At 36.9% G+C, this 20,762-nt stretch overlaps 1 protein-coding gene and 1 pseudogene across 1 annotated transcript; one reads left to right on the plus strand and one right to left on the minus strand.

The window, feature by feature from the left end:
• Positions 1–985: 985 nt before the first annotated feature.
• Positions 986–6,028, plus strand: LOC113297009 (protein MALE DISCOVERER 2-like). The gene is made up of 13 exons (XM_026545383.1): positions 986–1,580; positions 1,669–1,801; positions 1,952–2,023; positions 2,615–2,758; positions 2,849–2,992; positions 3,296–3,394; positions 3,518–3,579; positions 3,672–4,124; positions 4,209–4,399; positions 4,536–4,668; positions 4,762–4,919; positions 5,054–5,242; positions 5,332–6,028. Exons 1-13 carry the CDS (start codon positions 1,466–1,468, stop codon positions 5,590–5,592), a joined length of 2,154 nt encoding a protein of 717 aa, XP_026401168.1. The 5' UTR covers positions 986–1,465; the 3' UTR covers positions 5,593–6,028.
• A 264-nt stretch (positions 6,029–6,292) lies between these two features.
• On the minus strand, positions 6,293–8,014 carry LOC113292590 (annotated as a pseudogene).
• Between the last annotated feature and the right edge of the window lie 12,748 nt (positions 8,015–20,762).

Below are 20,762 nucleotides of genomic sequence, written 5' to 3' on the forward strand. Positions count from 1 at the left end.
TGAGTGTTTGCCATACCATCCAATCCAATGTACATAGTGAATTGGCTTTTTGTCCGTCTCTGTCTCTGTAGTGTTACATCTTTGGCCTAATCCGGATTATTGCTATTAGGTTAACCTAATCCACTTATGTTTCAAATTCATTTCGTTACACAAATGCACACAGCATACTCCACCCATGAAAACCAAAACGTGATCTAGATAGCCTAACTAACACACTCATGAATCGTCCTGATCTTGTTGGACGACGACCAAAGGGAGGAGTCCCTTAATGATGAAAAAATGGTGAGTTTGTCCGTCACAATGTTTGTGCAGAGAAACTGAAATTGGTTTTCTGGAAATCACAATTTCATGAAATTAAGCTCAAACTTGGGATCATCAATCAAATTGATTACAGATTTCAGTCATTCACAACTTAAAATTCTTTAAGATAGCCATCAGATTGATTGAAATCGATCAATTTTAAAATCATTTTATTAAAAAGCAGTTTTCTTTCATCGTCGGCCTTCACTGCTGCAGCAGTAATCTAGTTTATTTTCCGTGTTAAAGCTCACCAAGCAACTAAATGGCCGTCCTTATATAGATAATCTAATTTTAGTAGTTTTATCTTATTAAATCTGATATACTAATCCAATCTTATTTTAGTCTGATATAATCTTCTGTGTCATCTTCTCTATATTTAAGTCTCATCTTTTCAACGACAGGAGGACGAGAGGGAAGCACGCAAACACACAAAATGAGAGCTTGATAATAATAGTCAAAACGTGGGCCCCACCTGGTCAACCGGAAGGAAGAAAACGCGTCCTATTACATCGGAAATGCGACCCACAATGACCACACGAAATTAGAAACCTAGCGCAGGAAACGATCACTGCACTGGCAGTGTTAAGTTAACGGTGGGTGTAGCCTCTCCACTTCAATCAACGCTGGGTCCCACAAAGAAGAGAAAAAAAAAAGTGAAAGGAAAAAAAATGAAGTCGGTTAGAGAGGTAGTTGAATTGAACCGTTGGACATATAGACGGAGAACCAAAAAAAAGAAAAGTTTAATCAAAAAAGAAAAAAAAAACAGAGCCAGACGAAAACAGAGCTCTGGGGTAATGGCGAAACAGAAGCTTTGAATTCAGTCTTGATCATGGCAGTGAGGGAAAGAAATTTAAAATAGATATAAAAAAAAATTGAGTTTAGATTTTTTTTGTCTCTGCTGCCTTCTTCTTCTTCTTTTTTCTCCTCTTCATCTCATAAACCCTCCCCTTTTTCTTTCTATTCTTCTCAATAACCAATTAACAAGAAACCCTAAAGATGAAAAATTGTGAACATTTGATGATACAAGATTATCAGAATTAGGGTTTCTTTAGTTGAAAAACCTGGCGATTTTGAATAGTAAAGGGTTGTTGATTCACGGAGCAAAGAACAAATACTATTGCAATCATTGCTATCCTTATAACAAAGAATATTATTTCTGGAAAAGATGGGGAGTCAATGGAATCCAAATGCTGGATTCCAACTCCTTATTAGAATGTCAATGTTTCTTCTTTTGATTCTTCTTTTACACATTCATCAATGCCGGTCGCTTAATCTTGAAGGTAATTGTATTATCTGTGTTTATGTTGTTTATGATTGTTGTTTTCCGGTTTTGATTTTTAAATGTTTGATTTGTGTGGGGGAATGTAGGAGCTGCATTATTAGAATTCAGGGCAAATGTCACTAAGGATCCTTATGGTGTCTTAGAGAGTTGGAATCCTAATGATACTAATCCATGTACGTGGATTGGTGTCCGCTGCGTGAACGGCGAAGTTCGCATGCTGTAAGTTTTGTAGTTTATGTGTTTGTTTGGTTGTATTAGGCATATCAAAGAAAATAGTGGTTGAAATTTTAGCTAATTTGTTGCAAAGATTTGTAATTTGTGTACATATGTAAGCTGTGTTTTATGAGCTGCTGCGTAACATTCTTGTAGGGATTTAAATGGTTTCTCCTTGGAAGGCACGTTGGCACCCGAACTTGGGAATCTTGGTAACTTAAGATCTCTGTAAGTGCTCAATACATTTCGAAAAAAGGTTGAATTGCATGGGAGTTGAATCTTCTTGACTGTCTATTGTCTAAATAGGTGTCTCACAGAAATGATTGTATTTTTGCGAAATGATTGAATATTTTTACACTTATAGCCCGTTTGGATACCAGAAGTAGAAGCAAAATTGCTTCTGCTTCTGGCAGAAGTTACTTCTGAAAGATCACAACTTAGGCTTGACAGATTTATTGTCTTGAAAGTCGAAATTGTCATGGTTACAGATAGTTAAAGATATGCCATGGGCTCATACCTCTGATAGGACTGGAAGTGCTGGATGCATTTCTAGAACTGATTGATGTTTACAGTATGAGAAACTAGAGTTTTTTTTTTTCCGTTTGCTTCTAATCGATGTTTAGTACGCCTTTACATTTATACACTCACTGACATTTGTAAGTTCATTGTGTACTTCAATTTCATACTTAATGTTAATCAGTTTCCAGCATTTGAAGTTTTCATAAATCTCAACTTTTGTATCTTAGTGTATTCCTTGCGGCATTTGAGTTTCTTTGTTCCCCACAATTTATCGTTTTTTCTTTTCTTGTGTTTTGCTAGAATTCTACAAAAGAATCAGTTCACAGGATACATCCCTAAAGAGTTTGGAGGGCTTAAGAATCTGGAAATATTGGACTTACGGGCTAATAACTTAGAGGGAACAATCCCAATCGAAATAGGCCAATTGCAGTCACTGAAGCAGTTGTGAGTCCCTTTCCAATTTTCAACCTCAGTAATATTCTTTTGGGTCCAAATGCCCACTTACCTAGATTAGATTATGTTTTTGTATTGTAGACTACTTTGCAACAATAAATTCCAAGGCAGTATTCCTCAAGAGGTTGGGAAACTGAATATGTTATCTGAAGTACAATTTGACGAAGGTCTTACTCTTGCTTCTGGTTCTGGCATCAGCTGCCCGCATAGAAAATTTGGACACTGGTAAGGTATTCTTTTTCTTCAAAGAAATTTTCTTACCAAAAGAAATCTTTCTACAAGAAACTATAACTAGTATCTACTGTATAACTTATGAGGTACTTGATTTTTGGTGACATCTGAATTCGACTTATCAGATCAGACATCAGGGTGTATCCCTGACTTGATCATGATTCAGTTGCAGATTCATCAAAAAACTAATGCTACCTTAATCTGATAGCTGATCTCTTGATCTGAAATCAGATTCATCTTCTCTTGAGTATCATCTGTCATTTAGACAGCAACTGATAGACCATGTTTTTAGAGCAGCATTTGGCAGAACAGCTTGAAGCAGCTGAAGAAGGCAGATTACTCTTCCAGGAGTCCACTCAAAGGAAATCTCTTACATTATCTCAATGTATTGCCACTGTATGGATCAAACATATAAGTCATTACGTCTTGAATACGATTTTCTTGGTTCTATATTGTATCAATGACAGGTTTATTCAGGCAACTAAGACTGATATTGTTTGGTATTTGTTCTTTCTTCAGCTTTTACTTGAGAAAAGGCCCGTCGCATGTCCCTGTAAGAAGATGTTGTAACAATCTACCAAGTGAGTAGAAAATATAATTAATTTGAATGCATAAAATTTCTTTTTTACCCTATGCAGCAGAATGAAAATATATCCGTTGTTGGCACTGGCAGGTTCAAGTGAACAACTAATTGAGCGACGTGTAACTCATATCGCACATTTTGTACACCGGAAACTGCTTCAAGTACCCAGTAACCTCCCTGCTTCACCAGCAGGCAATGTTAACTCGGCTGACCAAGCAGCTGAAGTTCCATTTACCCGGAGTAGTGGAGCTTTCCCCGCCATACCGAATGGCAAGAAGAAACATCCGCCTCCACCTTCACAAACTTCTCCCGGTGATGATCCCGACAAAAAACCTCCTAGCACACTAAACGCCAATGCAGCCCAAAAGCCAACTGAAAATCAATCTTGGAAGACAATGAAGTATATTTACGTGATTCCAGGTGTCGCATTCCTTGTAACTGTTGCTGTAGCCATGCTCTGCATGTGTCGGAAACCAGGAGAGACCACCATAGGCCCTTGGAAAAGTGGACTTAGTGGCCAGCTGCAGAAAGCATTTGTCACGGGTAAATACATGATTTGGTTTCAATTTGAATCAGTTCGTGATTACAAATGTAAAACTTGGGCTTATTCATTCTTCAAAAATGCAGGGGCACCCAAGCTGAATCGTTCAGAGCTAGAAACTGCCTGTGAGGATTTCAGCAATATTATTGACACCCTTGATGACTGCACAATATTTAAGGGAACATTGTCGAGTGGAGTTGAAATTGCAGTTGCTTCGACCCTAATTCCATCCTTTAAAGATTGGAAGGATAGCTCAGAAATGGCCTACAGGAGGAAGGTATTATTCTTATCAACTTATGTATTCCAGCCAGCTTGATGGCACATGACAATGCATCGCAACAATTCTCAACTGAAATTTCTTATGGTTATTGTGTTTTCTGTATCTTATCTTATCTTTTCTGTATCTTATCTAGATTGATACACTGTCACGAGTGAACCACAAGAATTATGTCAATCTACTAGGTTTCTGTGAGGAGGATGAACCTTTCCTCAGGATGATGGTGTTTGAATATGCTCCAAATGGGACACTTCATGAGCACCTGCACGGTAAATATTTATTAGACATAACGAAGCAAGAATTGTGAAATCTTCTTAGGTTCTGAGGTATACCACGTGTTCCCTTTTCTGTCTATTTTGCAGTTAAAGAAGTTGAACATCTCGACTGGAACGCAAGGGTTAGAATTATCATGGGAACAGCCTATTGCCTTCAATACATGCACCATGAACTGAACCCACCTATAGCACACCCCAATCTGCAGTCACAAGCTATTTACTTGACAGATGATTATGCTGCAAAGGTAGAAAGAGAATGCACCATGCTTAATCCTTCTATTCTATTTTACTTTTTCATCCGCAATTTTTTGTCGTCAATTAAAATGTTGTCTATGTATAGTAAATGCTTTGATGTTGTTTTTGTTCTGATATCCCTTAGATTGGAGACATCAGCTTCGGTACAAATATTGCCCCCAAAGCAACAAGTCCAAAGGAAGAGTCAAAACATGCTAAGCTCCCTCCATTAGCTGACCCTGAAAGTAATGTCTACAGTTTTGGTTTACTGTTGCTAGAAATCATCTCTGGAAAGCTCCCTAGCACTGAAGAACATGGATCACTCATCAAATGGGTAAATCACCATATTGACTTAATATTGCAGTTTTGACCTTTGTTACCTACTTTTTGTTTCTTATACCAGAATATTTTTCCTATTTTCAGGCTTCTGAATACATAAATGACCAAGAAAAAATGAACTCCTTAGTTGACCCCACACTCAAGTCAGTCAAGAACAACGAGCTCGAAATCATTTGTGAGATCATCCAGGACTGCACCCATGAGGATCCAAAGAAGCGACCAACAATGAAAGAGGTCATCACTAAACTGAGAGAAGTAATTTCTATCTCACCTGATGCTGCTACCCCAAGACTTTCTCCACTCTGGTGGGCCGAACTTGAAATCCTTTCCGTGGAGGCAACTTAATATCTCTGGCTCCAGTTCTTTCTTTGTAAGTCAAGTGTCTCTTCTATTTTCCCCACCTAGCTCTTATATGCAAAAGATCTGCTGTGTAATCCATGTCTGGATACGTGTATATTCTGCCAGGTTTTCTGTATCCTAGTTTGGTATCTCTCTGTCTCTATATGGCTATGATGTTCCATATACTTGTTTCCTTTGTTTTTTCCTCCGTTTCTCCGCTGGCTGTCACAATAAAAGTGTGATGAATACTTTCACACCCGGGTGCATCCACCCTAATGTATACTAGAGGTCTCTACGCCATATGATATAGACTGAGATATGAAGATTACATATTACAGGGTGTCTCTCACTCGTTCTGTAGTAAATATCTTATACTTGTAAACGATTCTTATAAATAGGCTTTTGGGGGCTGTAAATTCTTTTAATCCCGCCAAGTTTTGCATGCCTCAGTTGTTGTGCCTCCTTTTTATCCTGCGACCACAATTTTCTCTTGAGCCTCTGCTGATAACTGAACAACACCGACGGTGTATTATGACAATTTGTTTGTAAACACTTTGAACCCAATTTAATTTTCTTTGAGATATATACTGTCTGTGTCTAAATGATGCCGAGCTCAGATGTGTTTTTTTTTTGTTAAATAAGTTGGAGACACTGGCAGAGAAAGAGAGTTCAAACACTTTGCAAAATTATTAATTCTAAATAAAACAAAATTGTAAACATAGGGAGACAAAAGGAATACAATCTTGCTATCACAGAGCAAAGAAGAAGAAGCTTTCTCCAGGCAACTCATCTGAAATACATAATTAATATCTGACTACATCTTACATGTCCTTTTTATCTGGAGAATCCAATATCAATCTTCATCAAGCATGGGAAACTTGTTTTTCCTAACTCAAAGTCTTAACTGCAAAAACTTAGAAACAGAAAATGGATTCAGACAATATATATGAAGGCTTAGTAGTTAGTAAGATTCAGGAACAGGCATGTCCTCTTCATCTGGTGGAGCCATAACCCATTTCCCGTCTTCAAGCACCATTCCTTTATTCTTCTCTACCCAACATGACGCTGGGACTAACTCGTCATCTTTCAGATAGTCGCTAGACTTATTAACTAATGCAACACTTCTGTCCACTTTCAATTCAAATTCTTTTTCTTTCCCATTCCAACCAGCAACTGTATGGAGTATAGCTTGCAGATTATGTCAGTCGCTAGGATTTCTGGAATCCTTTAAACTCGTCGACTTTCGAGTATCGACTTCAAAATCTGTCCCCGTATGAGCAAAACCTAATAGCCTACCTGGATAATGCGGTATAAGATCAATCGTGTTCTTCACATGCAATATCCGTAGGTTAGTGAATGTCGTTATCTTACTGCTGAAAGCTTTATCACCAATTTGTGGGCTACCGAATACGATAGCCGTCACAGGTACTTTAGATAACCCATTTTCAACTAAATCAAATGCACATAAGATCGCTAAACATGCACCGAGGCTGTGTCCAGTTAGTATTACACTTACATTTTCATCTTTGTACATCGTGACAAGTCTTTTGATCTTTGAGAGAACTTGGGTTCTCGCACTTAGCTTTGTGAATTGGGAATTTGGATTATCAGAATTGTAAATCGTAAGCCAACCCTTCATAACTTCAGGTATATTTTCTTCGTCATCAGCATCAGTAGCTTCATTCTGTTTGCAAATCGAAATGTCATACCAGTGGCGCTGGCGTTGTTCAGTAGCATTTGTTTCCGCGTTAAGGTATCTTGGCTTCAATAATGGTTTAATTGATGCCTTTTCCGCATCAAACACATTCATCCATTCAAGAGTTGTTGTTGTACCACGCCATGCTACGTATATTTCCCGTCTTCCAAGGATTTTGCTAGCTTCATCAGTGCTCACGGAAATGTAACCGATCCAGTTCGATTCACGATCCCAGGCTTCTTTAGAGTATGAGAACGAAAAGCAGGATCTTACCACACGTGAAGTTCCATAGAGGAATGAATCCACAAAGTAGTCATTTGCAGCTGATTCCAGTGCAACTTATTTGAAGAATGATTTTTTTCCATAACGACAACTACCACAATATTTGGAGTGCTTATCGCTTACAAATGAATCATAAGTTGCCTGGCAGAAGTCGCCACAACGGAGCATAAGTTGCCGCAAGTTCAAATCGAGAGGTTCCAGGAGCCCTTCCCAATGGTTGCTTCCTAATATTTCTTCCCATCTTCCTGGTTCCAGTTTTGGAATCTCCATTTTATGACTTTGAAAATGTATTGATAATTGCTCGGAAGGCTTAGAAAAATTGAAACTGCTCTGACGTGAAAGAACTCTCGGGGTAAATCCTTTGAGATTATATAGACGTGTAAAGTAATACTAATGATGATTATGCCAGCTCTTTAGTTAGATTGCGTGTTTTCCAGACTAGTCCAGGGCACTCAGGGCCATGGGGTTCCAATTAATAAATCCCAACTAAATCGTAATTTTGAGATCACACTGACTTTTTTTTTTTTAAAAAATGATGAAAGTTGAGAACTTGAAATGAGTTTCAACAAAACAGTCCCAAGCATAGGTTTTGGTGCATTCCACGCAAATTGGCGACACTGTTTAGTAACGAGCTTCTTTTTTCTTTTCCTTTCAAAAGTTGCTGTAGCTAGTGATAGATGTCGATCTTTTAGTGGTAGTCTTTGACCCCTTTCTTCTCTTGGTTCTTGATTAGGATCGAATGTTGAGAAAGCAGTTTACCTAACAGCCAATGGCTTCACTTTCAATATACCAAAAGTTCGAGAAGAAGGAAAACTTACAGTTTAGTCCCTTGGTCTGCTTATCTGAAAACATATGGGATCCTCAAATTTCCCTCACATGTTCTTGGTACTGATGAAATTCATGGGCGCCTAGGGACCAGTGGCAGAGGGACCGGGATTTGGTGTTGCGGAGGGCTGAATTTCTTTTTTCAAGAACTAAGAATTCGTTGATTTTTATAGTTCGTGTGTAAAGTTTTTCCGACTCTTAACATTTTTTTTTTTTTTTGTTTTTTTGGCATGGTTGAATGGTCTATTAGAGCAATCACAGTGGGCGATCAAACCCATAAATATGATCTAGCAACGAGACGCAGTGGGACGGATTAAAGAGCAAAAGCCTGACTATAACCAAATCCTAGACTATATTTGGTCTGGGATCAAGACCAAACCCAAATATAGTCGAGCGAACTTAAAATGTACGCTTGTTAACAGGCGAACGTATAATGTACATTTCATGTGGGGCAGTTGTATAGTCCCCATTCCATGAGTTGTTGTGTATGGCTCACATTATATCTTCGCCTGGCTACCCATCGGGCATACATTATATGTCCGCTTCACATATGGGCTCACGTTATATGTTCGCTCGATCATATATAGTCCACCACCGTAGCGGCGTAAATACAACACGGACTAAACTCAAAATTTGGTCTTCTTTTTTGCTCTTTAGTCTTTGTTTTTGATCGCACCACTGTCGTTGCTCTTAGTATGTATAACTTAGGAATGGACTTGAACAACTGGAATGGGATAGGTTTTGTAATGCACTAGGTCATGTACCTGTTTTTGATGAGGAGATAGATGAGATGTCTTATGAAGGAGATTATAGTGTGAAGAAGATTTATGAGTTGCAGTTGGAGGAAGTTGAAAATTACAATTTTCAGAAGTTCTTATGGAGAAAGAATGTTCCTGCAGAGGTAAGTCTTCTCTTATGGGTCTATATGCATAATTCTATACCAACTCTAGCTATGCTAAGGCACAAGGGAGTTGAAGTTGCTTCAGATAGATGTTATTTTTGTCAGAATGTGGTGGAGGAAGCTGATCATATTTTTGTTCACTGTGAGCATGCTTGTGAGCAATGTTTTTAAACTCGTACGATTCACGAGTCAAATCATACGAGTCGAGTCATAAATTTCCATTTCAATTCAAATCGCTTGTGTGAAGCGTTTGACCCACGAGTCGTACTAGTCAACGCTAGTATACGCTTCAGAGTCATAAATTTCCATTTCAATTCAAATCGCTTGTGTGAAGCGTTTGACCCACGAATCGGACTAGTCAATGCTAGTATACGCTTCAGACTTCTTCTTTTTTGCAAAAATGACGCTGGTAGGGATCGAAACTGCGACCCTAGGTCACAGAACAACACCCCAACCATTGAACCGTGGCATTTTGTGATTGGTAAGGTATTATCATTTTATTTATAATAAACTTGGAAAACATATGTAATTTTTGTTGAGCTTTTCACCAATTCATTAGTTTTTATAGGTAAATATACGATTCAAAAATAGACTATGAATCTACGATTCAGGATTTAACATACGATTCTATTCAAGGATTCTCAAAAACGATTCACGATTCGATTTACGATTTAAAAACCTTGCTTGTGAGGTTTGGATGCATTTCATGGAAGCTTTTAAAATGAACTGGGTTATGCTTGATACACTGGAATGTCTATTTGAGATATGGAGTCACTGCAATATCAGAGGTAGATGCAAGGATGTTTGGGAGAAGATACATTATGTCATCATTTGGCATTTATGGCAGCAAAGGAATGATAGAGCTTTTGGAGGAAGACACAAGCCTGTGTCTGAGTTAGTCTTGCTAATTAAGCAGGATATTGTCCTTTGGTTTCTTGAAAAGAATACGTTTAGACATATCCCTGTAAGGTCTATATTATTTAACTGGAAAACTGTTCTACACTTCTAATCTAAGTGTTTGAATTTTTTTCTGGGTTGTAAATATTTTTTCATCTTTAATATAACCTTTTTTAAAAAAAAAAAGTATGTATAACTTAGGGGGTATATTAATTAAATACCCTTCGATTTGGAACCCTTCAAAAATACCCCTATCACATTATAAATATACCCCTTCTCTTATATATAAACTTTATCCATTTAGAAATAAATTATTTTAGTAATCTATTCAATATGATATTTTTATTTATTTCAAAAAATAATAATTTTCTATCTTAATCACTCCATCACCGCCTCAAACTCTACCGACGTCAATTCACCACCACCATCACTCCACAACCATCATCACTACCACCACCACTTCACCAACATTTCACCATCACAACTCCACCACTCATCGTCACCGCCATCGCAACCACCATCGCCTCCAAATCCACTATCGTTGCCGCCAAGTTGATAACGAAATTGAAAATTTAGAAATAAGTTAGGTCCAGATTTTTGTATCAACAACCGAAGTTGATCCAGATTTTTGTATCAACAACCAAAGTTGACACCAAATTTTGATGTCAACAACCGAAGTTGATATCATATCTGGTGTCAACAACCCGAGTTGTTACCAAAATTGAAAACTCGGAAATTAGTTAGGTCAAGATTATGTGTCAACAACCCAAGTTGATACCAAAATTTGGTGTCAACAACAAAAGTTGATCCCAAAATCTGGTGGCACCACCACCTTCAACGCCGGCATCACCACCACCACCACCAGCATGTGATATATAAATAAAATTATTTTCATCTAAATTTTTATTAATATTGAAAAGGTATTTATATGATTCAAAATTAAATGAATTACATTTTAGAAGATCGAGGGATATAATTATTGATGGATAAGGGTATTTGTGAAATCCATGAAAAAGAGGGGTATTAATAAAATTTCCACTAACTAACTTAGGTGGGTGAATTTTGTAAGGGAAACTTAGGCGCAGACCCAAAAAAAATATTCTTATTGTCAGGCCCAAGATTAATTTTTAGTTATGTGACACCCATAATTATATGAAATTTGAAAAATGTCTGCATAACGGGTTATGCACCAGGGGTATAATTGGCAACACAATTTGGATATAACATATCTAAAAATCCGCGCCTTGGAATTTTATAGATTTTATATCGTTGGAAATCTTTTTAAGAGAGCTACGCAACGAGTACAAACAAGAATATCAAATTTTTGTTTTTCACGAAAAAATCGGAGGTGATCATCATTTTAGGCAAAATTTTCGAAAACTTGATACATAACCATTATGCAGCCACCAAAAAAGATGCATAACACATTCTGCAGACGCATAACGAATTATGCAACTATTTTCTCCACAGCATAACAAATTATGCATCTGTATAATAAAGTTATGCATCTATAACAAGTCATGTAGCCATTGTATCAGTGCGTACATGAAAAAATGATGCATAATGCATCTATTTTCTCGATGCATAAAGCAACCAAAGGTGTTCCTATTGGTAGAGGTTTGTCAATAGGAATTCGGATGCAAACTTTAACATTTTTCTTTGAAGGATGATTTCCGTAAGGATCATTAGCTTCAAACAGTTCTCCCATCTTGAAAATAAGTTTACGAAGATCTTCAAACTCAGTTCATTTAATAGGATCGTTACATAGAATAAGCCACGTTAACTCTTCATCAAAAGAAGTTTGGCAGTTGAAAGACCATCGAGAAGGAAGGTGTTTATGGGTGAAAACTATTTCTGCTGGTTTTGGTAATTTGGGGTGTGGATGAGAAATGAATTTAAACCCTAAACAAATGCACTGCACGGGAGTGCTTTTGATTCGAGAGATCAATCTGTACAATTCTGGCCTAAACCAAGAAATGGTCGTTCCATACTTGCTTCGGTCACAAAGTGAAGGAGATGGGGTTGATCTTAGAGAGGGAAGCGAAGAAGGTGTTGAGATCGTGAAGGTGTTGGATGTTTTTGACTTGTATCAGAATACCGAATTGGCTTGCAATAATGTAAGCAAAGCTCTGTGTGTTTGAATACGTTGTATCAACACTTGGTTTCTTTCTTGTCTGTTTTTCGGAAATAGGGAGGAGAACCTATTTATACAAGTCATTGAGCCTAACCCTCATCTCTCGTGGGAAGTGGAGGAAGTGGAGTGATGGAGTAGTGGAGTCGTGTTAGTGTCACACGATCAGTCTTTGCCCACTTCTCCCATCATCACTAACCGTCCATGTCTTCCTGACACGTTCTTGTGTTAGGAAGGATTGTAGAGAGGTGATTGATTAATCTAGGCTGTTCTTCGGGAATATAAGACCAGATTATCAATTGGTTCCTGTTCACCTTGATTTTATATCTTAATACGGAACAAAACCTAGGGTTTATCTGTGGGAGACATATTTATCCTTTGATAGATTTTTCTGTGTGAGATAGATTTGTTTATTATCAAGTCTGCGATTTTGGATTGCAGCAACTCTTGGTTGTGGGTGAGATCAGCTAAAGGAATCAAGTGCGCAGTGTCCTGCTGGGATCAGAGGAGTAGGAGTACAACTGTACCTTGGATCGGTGGGAGACTGATTGGGGTTCAACTATAGTCCAGTTCGAAGTTAGCTTGTAGTAGGCTAGTGTCTGTAGCGGCTTAATACAGTGTGGTGTTCAATCTGGACTAGGTCCCGGGGTTTTTCTGCATTTGCGGTTTCCTCGTTAACAAAACTTCTGGTTTCTGTGTTATTTCTTTTCCGCATTATATTTTATATAATTGAAATAATACAGGTTGTGCGTTCGTGATCATCAATTGGAAATCCAACCTTTGGTTGTTGATAGATATTGATTGATCCTTGGACATTGGTCTTTGGTACCGTCCAAGTTATTCCTTGTATTTGATAAAGACTCTCTATTGATTTTAGCTTGAGTAAAAATCAAATCAAGAGAGAGATATTAACTCCTTGAGATACTTTTATCTAGATTGAGTCTGACTGTCTAGTTGATTCTCTAGCAAAGTATTTCGGAGTTAGTCCATACAGATTGCTAAGCGAAATATTGGGTGGTGTTGTTAGACCCCCGCTTTTTCAATTGGTATCAGAGTAGACAAACACGTTCAAGACCTTACAAGTCTGTGTTTGTAACGATCTGACTCTATGGACAGTAGTGTTATCTCAATAAATGCACCACCAGATCCAGGGATTTCAAAATTCTCTTCCATGACTGATTTAATAAAATCTGTAGAAGAAATTCTATCTAAACCTCCACCAGGTTTAAAATCCCTTGAAGTGTTTTCAGGGCTTGAAAAAAAGCTTGAGAGATTATCTCTTGATGTTGAGTTATACCTCCAGAAAGAGCAAGAATATCTTGACAGGCTAAATCAAGTTATGATGAACAATATTCATGTTGAGGTTGATATTGATTTACTAATCAGTGAGCGCAATGCTCCTCCTCTGCGTAATCCAGTTAGTTGTGATAAACTAAACGAATTACAAGAGGAGTTTAAATCTCAGTTATCTGAGTGTATCACCTCAAAGCATGAATTGATTCGTTGCTCAATTCCTGATACTTCCTATGAAGATAGTAGTATTGTCTTATTTTATGAAGAATCTAGGACGTCTCTTTTTATCAAAAGAGTTTCCCTTCGCAGGACTAAAAACTATCTGCATAAATTGTTTTTTATAAGTTGGAAAACAAGAAATCAGAAACACAAATCTTTTTGGGTTCTCTTGAAGTTCTTTGATAGACTTATAAAAACAGTTCCTTGGGTGTTTCTCAACACTACAAGATTTAAGAGTTTTTGGAAAGAAACTCTTTCTTGGTGCCATGGTGAGCAAGACATTGTTCACCTCAATATAACTTGTTTGTGTTGAAAGTGCATCCTCACCAAGAAATGCCCTGCTATGTATACGGTGAGGGAAGCACAACAATTTGGGCACACAGATTATATTCGGTAAGGCTGTAGAATTCAATTGGACTTTTCTAAAAAGGTATGTCTATAAGCTTGAGCAAGTTTTATGTTTTTATTACTTATTTGAGTACTTATAATGATCCATGTACCTTGTTTATTGTTCATTTCTACCTAACTTGATCTGTGTTTAAGGTTCTTAAATGTTTAGGTTTGAAAATAATAGTTCGGGATGTTTGGACTACATGGTACACATACCAAGTATGCATAACAACATTCAAAATCAAAATCCAGGGGTTTAAGTTCGCAAACCCGTATGCATACTTGACGTCGATATTCGGTAAACTTGTTTTGGCCGTAACTTCTTCGTCCGAACTCGGATTTACCTCATTCTTTTTGCATTCTCTTCCTTGTTGAATTCCCTTGAAAATGAAGATGAGAATTGTTGAATTTGTATGAGTTAATATTGGTCTTTGTCCTGTCTCTTGTTTTTTAGTGTTTGCTTCGTTTCGTTGCATTTGTTCTATTCTCTTGGACTTGGGCACTGGGATTCTTGGAGAAATCCTATTCTAAGCCATTTTGTGGATGTTACAAGAGTGATGTTGGTGAATCACAAAGAAGGAAGTTCGAGAATAGGTAGTAGTTCACATTGCTATATATTCTTGAGTGTTCACAATCATCTCATGTGAACTATGGTGCATAGTCGTCAATGACTTTGTATGTTCTTCTTTGTTAAGGAAATCTTTTTATACGCTTTTGGTAACCAATCTTGGTATAAATCCATGCGAAAAAGATTGATTCTACCTTCTAAGGGCAAAGATTGTTATTGCAGTATTAATCTTTATGATTTTGTGATAATGCAATTGTTTATGGGATATGTATTGTTTGCATCCGTGAACTTGAAGGTCCCATATGTTGTCAAAAGTAAAGTCGTTCATAAATTGGTGAATGGACTTTTGAAAAATACAAAAGTTATGCCTGCAATCATTTATTTGACGAAAAACAGGGTAAAATCTTTTGTGTGACAAGGATAAAGTCTATTATGTCGTTATGCAAATAGTGATGGAAAAATAGAATAGATCCTTGTATGTATTTCACAGTAATGATCATCACTGATCCATATCTTATGTATTACTGTGAGGCTCCGTAATGTGTCTTATGTCGAGCACGATACAACTAATTTGATTACTTTGTGATTAGCTTTGTTGGTTGTTCCGTAAGGTACTTTATGTCGAGCATTTTTGAACTAAATTAATCATCTTGATTGGTTATTTAGTTATTTTCTCCGAAAGTTTTCTTTTGTCGAGAAAAACTTTTGACCATTAAATTGATTACCTTCGTGATTAGTTTGGTTGTTTGTATTCCAATTAGATTAATTATGGGTTCTCTTGTAATTAGTCTAGTTGAATTTTCATATATTCCACAAGTTCTTGTGTTGAGTATATGAACGGATATAATAACTATGTTTTATTGGTTGATGTAGTCGTATATTCCGTAAGGTTTTCCTTATGTTGAGTATGTGAACGATTAAGTTAGTCATCTCCGTATGATTACCTTAGTCGTAGCTCCTTAAGTTTTCTTATGTTGAGAAGAATCAATTAAATTGATCACTTTGTGGTCTGATTTAGTTGCGTATTCCAATTAAATTAATCATGGGTTTACTTGTGATTAATTTGATTGAGTTTTGGATATAGAAAATCATTTCCATGGTTTTTGGTGTCCAATTAAAAATCCTTCTTTTCTTTCGAAATTAAGGTCGCTCTTGTTGTTCTTTCGGGAATGACATCAAATGGGGGAGAGTTCTTTTGAACTTGTGCTTAATGGTAATATCTTGCGGGGTGTGCGGCTGTGGAATTTTATAGGGGTTATCTTGTATCTTAAAACTCCTTGATGAATGCATTTAGCCTCGGCTTTATGATTGCATCTAAATTAAGTTGGTATGTATTTTTCTTTTAGTCTATGAAATGTCTCTTGTGGAAATTTCATTATGATTCCGTTCTTGTAACTTTGCCAATTTTATTGACAAAAAGGGGGAGAAATATTGTAGTTCACACTACAAATACATATGGTTTTTGGATCATTATGTAGGGGGAGTGATTTCCATGATCGAGATGGAGTATTGACTAAGGGGGAGTGATACATATCACCATAGTATTATTGTTAAAGTCGTGATACAATTGGACTTTGATGTTACATAATAATACTATGACACTGTATAATAGTGATCGAGAATCTCGATTTCTCTCATTGTTAAAGCTACGGATCTTCAACAACGGGGATGCTAAACTTACAACCTTTGGAATCATTAGAGTACTTGGAAGGACGAAGATTTCGGGGAACATTAAAGATTAGACTATGGAATAGGAGCCACTAAAGTTTATCTTTTTTTGTATTCCATACTTATTAATAGTTTTGTCACTAAAATTGACAAAGGGGGAGATTGTTAGAGCATAGCTCGGCCGACCTCGCATGCGTTGCTATCTCAAGCATGTTTGTCAATGTTAGTGATCAAAACTATGAGTCTTGATTTCTAGCCTACATAGCTAAGTCTCGGATTAGGATAGAAAAGTGTAGTTGAGCTCAAGGACTTCATGGCGATTCATCATACAACGACGAAGATCTACTCAAGGAACCGTGGAACTTCATCAACAAAAAGGTATGTGGAGACTTGAACTTATCTATCACTCAAAAGTGTATCTCTTCTATCTCGTACTTCTTATGAGACAAAAGTCGTATGCTATATAGACTGGATCATACACAGTTGATATTTCGAGCCGAGTATATCTCGCCTATCTATATCTCGAAATCATGTGTTGGTAAAGCGTTTCGCTTTGATCAAGTTTATCTTCACCTAGTGACGAAAGTCATGAAAAGTTTCAATTACTTTGAGAATTGCTCTGACGCGAAACGGTCTGTGAATAACGGCTATATAACGTCCTCTGAGAATGTCTCAATGATTTAAATGAGAGTTTAGATCACATAACCATGTATTCCTTAATCCGAAATTTTCGAACTTTGTTGATTGAGAGAAACCGGAGGAATTGGCTTTTCCAAGTCCGCGAACTGACGGAAGTTCTTGTTCCGAGAATTTTTGCTGGGATTTTCCAAAAATTCGTTTGCGTATAAGTCCGTGAACCTAGTCCGCGAACTAGCGAAAGTCTCTTTGCCGAGATTTTATGCTGAGTTTGGAAAACTCCACCGGTTGTTCTAAGTCCGCGAACTTGTTTGAGAGCTTAAGAGGTTATGATCTAAAGATGTGCTCTGAACATGAAACTTAAATTACTAAGGAATGCTTTATGCAAACTGTGGATATAAAGTTCATGAGCCCATTCAATCGAATCATCTTTGTTTCAATTGTGTCTTGTGTAGTTACATAAGATCTCATAGCAATTGAACAACTCTTTATCTAGTTCATTTGAGTCAATTGAACTAGTTATGGTGAAGAAGAACAAGGTTAATATGAAATGCTCATATGGTTAACCTTTTGGGTTACTATATTGAACCAACATACACGTACACGTTTGGGCATGGTTTTCACAAACCCAGTAAACGTCTACCCAAGTGTGTGTGACAAGCTAAGTTTTCGATCTAACGGTTGAGAAATATTAGCTTGAATCTAAGATCAGGTTTTCATCTAACGGTGAATATGGATTGCTTTGTAACTAAGGTAAAACCCTGATTTGAAGGCTATATAAAGGAGACATCTAGCATTGTGCAAAACTAATCCCCACACGTCTGTGTGATACTAGTGCGCTCTCTAGAGTCGATTCTCCTTTAACCTTTTGTTTTATTCTCTAAAACCAGGTTAACGACTTAAAGACTTCATTGGGATTGTGAATCCAGACCAATACTACTTTTATCGTAGTTGTATGATCTGATCTTGCATCTTCTATCGTACGAGTACAATCTTTGATTGGCTTGAGATCGTGAGAGTTCTCCGATAGGCAAGATAAAGAAGTCACAAACATCTTCGTCTCACTGTTTGTGATTCCTCGACAAACCGCCTGTGTAGTCAGGAAGGATTGTAGAGAGGTGATTGATTAATCTAGGCTGTTCTTCGGGAATATAAGACCAGATTATCAATTGGTTCCTGTTCACCTTGATTTTATATCTTAATACGGAACAAAACCTAGGGTTTATCTGTGGGAGACATATTTATCCTTTGATAGATTTTTCTGTGTGAGATAGATTTGTTTATTATCAAGTCTGCGATTTTGGATTGCAGCAACTCTTGGTTGTGGGTGAGATCAGCTAAAGGAATCAAGTGCGCAGTATCCTGCTGGGATCAGAGGAGTAGGAGTACAACTGTACCTTGGATCGGTGGGAGACTGATTGGGGTTCAACTATAGTCCAGTTCGAAGTTAGCTTGTAGTAGGCTAGTGTCTGTAGCGGCTTAATACAGTGTGGTGTTCAATCTGGACTAGGTCCCGGGGTTTTTCTGCATTTGCGGTTTCCTCGTTAACAAAACTTCTGGTTTCTGTGTTATTTCTTTTCCGCATTATATTTTATATAATTGAAATAATACAGGTTGTGCGTTCGTGATCATCAATTGGAAATCCAACCTTTGGTTGTTGATAGATATTGATTGATCCTTGGACATTGGTCTTTGGTACCGTCCAAGTTATTCCTTGTATTTGACAAAGACTCTCTATTGATTTTAGCTTGAGTAAAAATCAAATCAAGAGAGAGATATTAACTCCTTGAGATACTTTTATCTAGATTGAGTCTGACTGTCTAGTTGATTCTCTAGCAAAGTATTTCGGAGTTAGTCCATACAGATTGCTAAGCGAAATATTGGGTGGTGTTGTTAGACCCCCCGCTTTTTCACCTTCTAATCAACAGAAGTTCTCTGGGGTTCTTGAAGAGTTGAAGGAAATAAGAAAGGATATGCTGCAAATAAATGCTTTTGTGTTTAGGACTCTTGAAATTCAGAAGGCCCTGGTTCGGCATCAGTCAAGAAGGTTCTTTAAAATTGACTCCTAACTCCATGAACCTTATGTTCCAATGACTATTGACGACAAGGAGTTCTGGGACGATAAAGAATTTTTCAAAAGTCTTAATGTCTAGGAAACTTCTTATGTGAGTTTATTCTTGTGTTTTAAGAAGGATAACTAGGGTTTGGAATAGCCATTATTGTGAGTACACATAGCTATTTCAAACGATTTTCATCTTGCAATGTTTTTAGATTTATTTATTTAAATTATAAAGTTTATTTGGAAGATGATTTTGCAGTATTAATCTTTATGGTTTCATATATTGCAACTTGTTATGGGATATGTGCGTTTTCGTCCGTGAACTATGATTGTCCCATACGTGGTCAAAAGTTAAGTCTTTCACATGTCATTATGCAAATATTGATAAAATATTGAATGAACTTTTGACAGATAAAAGTTAAGTCTATTATGTCATTTGCAAATATTGATGAAAGATAGGATGAACTTTTGTTTACAAATATTAAGTCTATTACATGTCTCTATGCAAATAGTGATGAAAAATAGAATGAATCTTTGAATATTCTGCAGTATTGGTTTTCATGATCCACATCCTTGTGTAAATACTGTGCGGCTCCGTAAGTTTTTCTTATGTTGAGCATTTCCGATTAAATTAATCGTGGGTTCTCTTGTGGTTAATTTAATTGAGTTTTCTGGATACAAAATTCATGTTTCATGAGATATGTTAATGTCCAAAGAAATCCTTCTTTTCTTATAAAAGTAAGGCCGCTCTTGTTGTTCCTTTGGGAATGACATATAATGGGGGAGAGTTTTTATTTGAACTTGTGGTTAATTGCCATATCTTTGTGGGGAGTGCGGCTGTGGAATATTATAAGGTTATCTTGTATCTTTATAAGGGAGTGATACATATCACCATAGTATTGTTGTCAAAGTTGTGATACAATTGAACTTTGATGTTGTGTAATAATACTATGACACTGTACAACAATGATTGGGAGCTATTGTTTTCTCATTGATATAGCTAAGGATCTTCAACAACCATATGCTGAGTTGAGCACATTTAAAATCATTGGAGTACTTGGAAGTGACGAAGATTTCGAGTAATGTTGAAGAACCAAGGAGATCAAGCATTTGGATGAGAAGCTACAAAGTTTATTTATATTTAAATCCATATGTATTGATAGTTTTGTCATTAAAATTGACAAAGGGGGAGATTGTTAGACCACTACTCGGTCGAACTCGCAAGCGTTTTTATCTCAAGCTTGTTTGTCAAGTTTAGTTGCCAAAACTAGAAGTCTTGATTTCTAGTCTACTTATATCTAAGTCTCGGATTAGGATAGTAAGTATAGTTGAGCTTTAGACTTCACGGCGTTCATCGATTGAAGACGAAGAACTACTCAAGGGAACTTGTGGAACTTCATCAACAAAAGGTATATGGAGACTTGAACTCATCTATCACTCAAAAGTGTATCTACTCTATCTCCTATTTGAGACAAAAAGTCGTATTGCTATATAGACTTGAATTATACACATTTGGTATTTCGAGCTGAGTTTATCTCGCTTATCTATTTCTCGAAGTATGTGTTGGTAAGCTTTCGCTTTAACCAAGTTCATCTTTTATTCTTGATGAAA

Source organism: Papaver somniferum, chromosome 7, assembly GCF_003573695.1.
Source record: "Papaver somniferum cultivar HN1 chromosome 7, ASM357369v1, whole genome shotgun sequence".
NCBI lineage: Eukaryota > Viridiplantae > Streptophyta > Magnoliopsida > Ranunculales > Papaveraceae > Papaver > Papaver somniferum.